At 27.7% G+C, this 7,924-nt stretch overlaps 1 protein-coding gene and 2 pseudogenes across 1 annotated transcript; 1 reads left to right on the forward strand and 2 right to left on the reverse strand.

Moving 5' to 3' along the window:
- Window positions 1-1,100: 1,100 nt before the first annotated feature.
- Window positions 1,101-3,406, reverse strand: LOC113385232 (transcription initiation factor IIA subunit 2-like). Its single transcript, XM_026623065.1, has 3 exons — window positions 3,244-3,406; window positions 2,893-3,127; window positions 1,101-1,299 (listed from the first exon to the last, which is right to left on the reverse strand). Exons 1-3 carry the CDS (start codon window positions 3,313-3,315, stop codon window positions 1,268-1,270), a joined length of 339 nt encoding a protein of 112 aa, XP_026478850.1. The 5' UTR covers window positions 3,316-3,406; the 3' UTR covers window positions 1,101-1,267.
- Window positions 3,407-3,567: 161 nt separating this feature from the next.
- Window positions 3,568-3,972, reverse strand: LOC113385636 (annotated as a pseudogene).
- A 1,612-nt stretch (window positions 3,973-5,584) lies between these two features.
- LOC113385637 lies at window positions 5,585-7,915 on the forward strand (annotated as a pseudogene).
- Window positions 7,916-7,924: the final 9 nt, after the last annotated feature.

Here is a 7,924-nt window from a genome sequence, read left to right on the forward strand (position 1 = left end):
TTTGGTAAAGGCAGGTCCAAGCGGTTCGGAGATACCGAGCTAAAATTGCAATTTTTGAGAGAACTAAAACATCCGATTTGAATGATTCAAAAAACTTTCTGCTTGTGTTGACGAAACGATTGATTTTGGATTTTTTTTTTATTTCCAGAAAAAAAATTTTTTTTTGAATATCGAAAGTAAATCGAATTTTTTTTTTTTTAGCTAATGTTTTAAAGCTTAATGATATATTTGCACTATAGTTTATATAATTCTTATAAATATTATACAATGTCCTTCATTATAAGTTTGATTGATTGAATTTTGTTTATTTACTTATAATAATATTATTGAAAACATTCCATATTCCTCAAATTTTTCATTACATTATTTTTGTTACAGATAATTCCAGCAATTTGCTTTAAGGCACGATGCCATTCACCACTAATTTTTAATTTATTTTACCAAGAGAGCAATAGTATATTCATCAATTACGAAAAGTTTGCTTTGTTTTTATTGCCATTTCTACCATGAATTATTTAATATAATTAATTAATTTAGGTTTTCCCATTAGTAGAAAGGATTTTAATATTCCATTAATTGTCTTAATAAATTTTATCAAAACCCAATATAAAACAATAAAATAATTATAACAAATGCTCATGAATGTGTTAAACCTATGGAGTAAAAGTATTTCGAACACAACAATACATATAAAAGAAATAGTAATTTCACTTTGTCAAGAATGTAATTCCGTATCTGCAAAAAAATTTAAATAGATAATTTATTTATGTTATACCTTTAATTATCTAAAATAAAATCTTGGAAATAATTAAATTAAATGTATTAATATAATTAAGTCCAACATTGCATATTTTTGATTACTATAAAGTGTAACTTTATGTTATTCGAATTTATGTGTAACTATACTGCCTTACTGTTACAGTTTTTGTGCATGAGGAAATGCTTTTTTTTTTTTAATAAAACCACAAGTTAGATAATTAAGTAAGTGTTCATTATATAAAATGCAGAATTACAATAAATATTGATAAAGTATGTACAAAAACAACTTGATTTCTAAAACTAGTTATAAATTTAAAATTAGATTTATAAATCTGATTCTTTATATTTGGTATTTGTATGTAATTGTATCTATGTAAATTATTACCTATATATACCCATTTTAATACAATAATTGCAAAACAAGTTCATGTTTCTTCTAAAGAACATGAACAAAAATATTAAGTTCTGGATAATAAAAAAAAAACATCACAAATAATAATAGTTAGCTTCATCTTTTTGAGCTGCCTTCACCTTCAACATCTAAAAATAAAAGATAATAATTATTAAAATTTAATTAAAGACAAAAGTAGTCTTTAAATAAACTCAATAGTTCTGTTTCAATCAAAATGATCAATGTCAAATCAATATGGATATGTCAAGTCAGCGGGAAAGTGATATTGCAAAACTTTTTTTTGAAATTTCGAACTATTCATGAATTAAAAGTAGACCAGGAATATTGCATAATTTAAATTATATACATAATTATGTATTGGTAGTAAAAGAAGTATGGTAAAAAAAATAAATATTGGTGAAACAAGTCATGTAAAACTAATATGACAAAATACAATTTATTGTACCTCTTTTAGTATTCAAAAGGTAATTTAAGGGGTTAAGGATACTTGGCATTTTTGAATAATGATCCGATGAACTTTTTGAGTTATTGGACTCTAACCAGCAGGCTGAAGCAAGTGAAATAGTCTACACTTATACTCAAGATTATTCTCCCTTATCTCTTGATGTTTTAAAAGCTATTAAACCAATTTATGACGATCTCAGCAATGATAATTTACTTTCAAGATGTGTATTTCAAGATTGAATCCATAATCACAAAAAAATTGAGAGCTTCAACCAACTGTGTGAAAATATGCCCAAAAACCGTGAATTCTAGTTCTACTATCATAGAAATTGCTGCATACATATACATAATCATTATTATTGATTATGGATACCCTAAGAATTGTGAGTATAATTCCCATTGGTATGCTGAAATTGGATGCTGCACGTGTGAAAGAGGCATATCAGCGCGCTACCAAGAATGCTTCATAGGCAACAGCAAATAGGAAATATGGAACTTCCACAATGACTGATGAACTATTTTATAGGCCCAAAATAGATGACTTGGTTTATTCATAATTCGTATTTTTGTATGTAAATACAATGTGAAACTTTAAACACGTTTTTCTCAATACTATGTTTTTTGAACTGGTGACAACTGTAACTCAAAAACCGTTTAGTAGATTTTAATGAAATTTATACAGCTTTTAGTATATATAATAAACTGGGGTCTGATCAAAGGATTTTTATGTTTTCAACAATTGAAATTTTTTAAGACCAATCAACTGTTAATTTTTTCAAAAAATCTAGAATTTTTTTTTTCTGATGCTGCCATTTTGTTAATTTTTGCAAAAAAAAAAGAAAAGCTTCACCTCCAAGACCGGTTTTTTAAACTGGGTCAACAAAAACAGCTATAACTTTGGAAATAACTTTTTTTTTCTGAAATTTTTGTTACTTCAAGTCAAAACAAAGTATAATAATGCCGTATTACTATTTTTGTAAAGAAAACATCGTTTAATAACAAAAAAAATCCTTAAAATTCTCATTTTTTTGTGCCGTTGAGTACCCCTAACCCTTTAAGGGATAACAGGTGATAATTTTAATATAAAGCATTTGTTGTATTTAATTAATTACTTATGAAGTTTGCTTCATAAATAGTTAAATGTTAATTAAATTAAAATTAGACATCAAAAATATTGTCAAGTAATGACTTGCGTAAAATGAAAAGTATAAGAGAACTTGATATTACACATAATATTTCTCTGTATATAAATATAGATATAAATTGGTAATACATACTCTTTCCATCACAGGCAACAATCTTAACTTTGTCTACACGAGCAACTTCTTGGACTTCTCTAAATTCAACATCATTGAGCATAAATGTCCAGACATTGTCACAGAATCGGTAAGTGTTCAGTTTTGAAGCTTTGAACGTTAATCTAGACTTAACCCTATTGCAAAGGGCATGATTTATGCATTTGTCGAATTGGAGTAAAACTCGAATAGCTAATTGTGGCGTTATCTGTCCATACTAAAATTGAAATATATCAAAAATAAGCAATATTTATTAATACGCACTAAGTTATGAATATAATTCGTGGTAATTGCACATTGTTCATGTTAATGTGATTAATATTACGGGCGTACCTGGATTAATTCGTCTAAGCTCTCTTGTAACGTATTTCCTAAGGTTGTATTTCTATACAGCTGATAAGACATATTAACTGTATTTATTTACTAAACTAAATTCTCATGAATGGACGGCCATTAACGAATTCGTAATTTGTACAATGAAACAAAACTCCTGCCAAAGCCGAACTCGTGCAGTTGCAAATGTACAAGTAAACAGTGTTGCACTATGCGACAAAAAAATTCGATGCAGTTTACAGGGGTTCAAACCCTAAAATTTACTGGAGGCAGATTTAAACTAGCGCACAAGAAAACATAAGATTGAAGTTTTTTTGGATGTTATTATTCAACAATCTTAACTTTGTCTACACGAGCAACTTCTTGGACTTCTCTAAATTAACATCATTGAGCATAATGTCCAGACATTGTCACAGAATCGGTAAGTTTTCAGTTTGAAGCTTTGAACGTTAATCTAGACTTAACCCTATTGCAAAGGGCATGATTTATGCATTTGTCGAATTGGAGTAAAAACTCGAATAGCTAGTTGCGGCGTTATTGTCCATACTAAAATTGAAATATATCATAAATAAGCAATATTTATTAATACGCACTAAGTATGATATATTCGGGGTAATGCACATTGTTCTGTTAATGTGTGTGATTAATATACGGGCGTACCTGGATTAATTCGTAAGCTCTCTGTAACGTATTTCCTAAGGTTGTATTTCTATACAGCTGATAAGACATATTAACTGTATTTATTTACTAAACTAAATTCTCATGAATGGACGGCCATTAACGAATTCGTAATTTGTACAATGAAACAAAACTCCTGCCAAAGCCGAACTCGTGCAGTTGCAAAATGTACAAGTAAACAGTGTTGCACTATGCGACAAAAAAATTCGATGCAGTTTACAGGGGTTCAAAACCTAAAATTTACTGGAGGCAGATTTAAACTAGCGCACAAGAAAACATAAGATTGAAGTTTTTTTGGATGTTATTATTCATTATGAAAAAAAATTAATTAATTCGACTCCATTAATGGACTCACAATATAAAAGAACAAAAGAAGGAAATAGAACTCTAAGAATTGAATTAGTGGGAACAATGTAAAGATTATAAACTCTTACCTTGATATTTAAGAGTTTTTTAAAGTTTCCAGTAAATACGCGAAGTATTATATATACTGGATCATAGTGTAATGCCATCATAATAGTTTTTAAATGCAGTATTATGTTTTTTAAATAGTTTTAAAATAGTAAGCTTTATTTGCGGCAACAGCGTACTAACTAATTAAAACTATTACAATTATGTATTTAAAATGGCTAAATTCCATTCGTATCAATATCATTATCTTTAGTTCAACAGACATTGTTAGCTTATTTAACAGCTAATGCATCGACACTTATTTAAGATTGTTTAATTTCAAGAACAAAACGTGTCTTATCATTCAACTAAAAACATACAGAAGTAAGTACAATACATAACAATAGTAAGTACAATAATATAACAAACACATAATAATCCAATTTTGTAAGCCGTCTAAAAAACAATTAACCTATTATTGAAGTTATAATAATGTTTGAAAAATCATATCTGAATTATGACATGAATCAGATAATAATTAAACATTCAAATCATTATGTTTCATAATAATAATTTATTACACATTTTCTTATTTTATTATATTATATATATTTTATATTATATATATATATATATATATATATATATTCTAATGTTATAAGTTTAACTTTTTAAGATAAATTTTTTGAGTGTTTTTGTCCTGTGGTATGTATAATGTTTTTCTATGTTATAATTAATCTATACTGGTGTTTATATTAGTAAATAAAATTTTCAAATTGTTGTAGTTGCTGAATGATGACACGCATCTTGTGTCGAAACGTATAATTAAAAGTTTTTAATACTTTATACCTTTTTTATTTCGACGAATGGGCTGCTAGTTACTTTGATAATATATATATATATATATATTTCAGTAAATAAATAAATAAATAAATTCAGTATATATAACGACAGTAATAAATAAATAGAATTTATTTAATAAATTGTTTATAAAAAACTTTTTTTGTTTTTTATTACTTTTGGATTCTTGTTCGAAACTCTACAATATATTATATATATATATATATATATATATATTCTGATCGAATTAATTTAAAAGAAATCGAAATTTTTTTACTCATTAAATAATCAAAGTCAATTAGTATGTTAGAAATTGTTTTAAAGCCCCTGCAACTGGTTCGTTTCATATATAAGGCAAGAATATCGATATCAAATAGTGTTGTTTAACCTAACTTTTCATCATTATCAAATGAAGACTTTTAACAAGAAAAACATGTTCAAAGTATTATTTTCAAATACTTGTAGAAAGGTGCTGTGTTTACATGTAAATAATAACGTATTTTACCGCACCCTTCTAACAGATGCTTATAAATGTACAACATCATGGAATAATCGTCTCGCAACACAAATTTTGAATAATGTCAATCCTGACGAGCTTTATTATGAAATCGAAAATAACTTAGGACAGGATGGAAAGGCGACTGCAATAGATGTAGATATTTATGCCAATAGTGTTAACCATGTCGATCATTTAGAATCGTTAGCAGATTTATTGCATAAATTAAGGTTAAGTTCAGAAACCTCAAACGCTTTAGATTCAACATCACATGCAGTCATTCGACTCTTTCATGAATGCGATCAGCACGAGGAATTACTTAAAATATTAAATGACAGAATAAATTATGGAATATTTTTAGATCAATTTACTGCAAATATTTTATTAGATAAATTCATAGAATCCAGTGATTTCACATCAGCGGCCAAAGTAGCATCAATGTTGATGCTGCAAGAAGATTTTTCTAACGAAATAATAAATCCTTGTCGCTGCATGCATGCCTTCAATATATTAAAGATCCAAAGCCTTTTGAACCAGTTCCTGAAGTGGATGCAAGTGCCGAAGTAAAACCTCAAGGTAAAAAGAAAAAAGATGAAAAAAGGTTCGAGTAAAATTCTTGAGAAATGAATTTTTTTGATGATCATTTTGATTTGAGAGATGGTTCTTTATTAGTTGGTAAAACTTTACATATGATTGGGCAAAGTTTGGGACAAACCAAATTGGGTAACAGTTGCTCATTATTGGGACTGGTTTTGTACAAAAAATTTGAGAAAGCTCAAGATCTTATTCAAAGGATAGACGAAATTAATAAATCCTTGTCGCTGCATGCATGCCTTCAATATATTAAAGATCCAAAGCCTTTTGAACCAGTTCCTGAAGTGGAATGCAAGTGCCGAAGTAAAACCTCAAGGTAAAAAGAAAAAAGATGAAAAAAAGGTTCGAGTAAAATTCTTGAGAAATGAATTTTTTGATGATCATTTTGATTTGAGAGATGGTTCTTTATTAGTTGGTAAAACTTTACATATGATTGGGCAAAGTTTGGGACAAACCAAATTGGGTAACAGTTGCTCATTATTGGGACTGGTTTTGTACAAAAAATTTGAGAAAGCTCAAGATCTTATTCAAAGGATAGATAAAAATACAGTATATGATGAAGCAAGAGATCATATAAAACTGAATTGAGTACTGTTGAAGTAAATGAATCTAATCAGCAAATTCTAGAAGCACTTAAAAGCAGTGTTGAGGCGCTGAATGGTGGTTCAGGTTTATATGGGGAGGTTGATACCATTGTTAAGGATGCCATAAAAAATCAAGAACCTGTTGATATTGCAAATCAAGAGAAGGTAATAATAAAAGGAAAGTAAATGTAAATGTTTTTTAGCTTTTTGCAAATCAGGATATTTTGTTAAATACGAAGTGTTATCAAAAAGTTGTATTTTGAATTTTGATATTTGAATTAAGTTCTTAAATCTTATTAAGTTCTTCCTCTTAAGTTGTAACTCAAGAGTTTATATTATTCTTTGAGATTTGATTCACTGTACACTTAGCTTAGCCTTTGATGAAATGAATTTATTATGTAGAAGTAGTCAATCACCATTCTTATTATTTGAGCACTCAATGTAGAGATCACTACTTTTACAATTGACCCTAGAATAAATAATATTTTTTAAATGCTAAAGAACATTCAATAGAACAGAAATGGCAATATTGTCTACTTTTCTTCTTTTCAACTCTCTAATGTATTCCTATAATATTAAGGAGTCTGTTTTTGACTTTTTTTTATTCTTATTCGCCAAAATTTTTTCAATATCTCTTATTATAAATCACAGGTTCTTCTCGCTAATAATTTTTATCAATTTAATAATTGTTAGGTGCGAATAAGTTCAAAATCCAAAGTGCATATTAGTGAATTTTAATGAGGATTACAAAAAGAAACTAAACAACTAATTTATTATTCAATTACAGCTACATGAAGAATGGAATAAAATTCGAGAAGAAAAACTGCAAGAACAACTTGCTAGATACCAAAAAGCCAAAGTAATAGCACAAACAGAAAAACAATTAAAGGAATTGGAAGCTGAAGAAAGAAGACTATGGTTCTTCGAAAATGAAGAACAATTAGATTTAGAAATTGAAAAGAAACAGGTTTACTATCCAAAGAAATGGTTTGGTAAAAAGAAGAAGCCCAGAGCTATTGACCAAGATTACATACCACCAGATGTACAAAAAGAATTTTCTTAAATTATCAGTTTGTTAAAAATAAATAAATTAGACAAA

Source organism: Ctenocephalides felis, unplaced genomic scaffold (genome assembly GCF_003426905.1).
Source record: "Ctenocephalides felis isolate EL2017-DRISC unplaced genomic scaffold, ASM342690v1 CF-g0.4_SCAFFOLD_03571, whole genome shotgun sequence".
Taxonomy (NCBI): domain Eukaryota; kingdom Metazoa; phylum Arthropoda; class Insecta; order Siphonaptera; family Pulicidae; genus Ctenocephalides; species Ctenocephalides felis.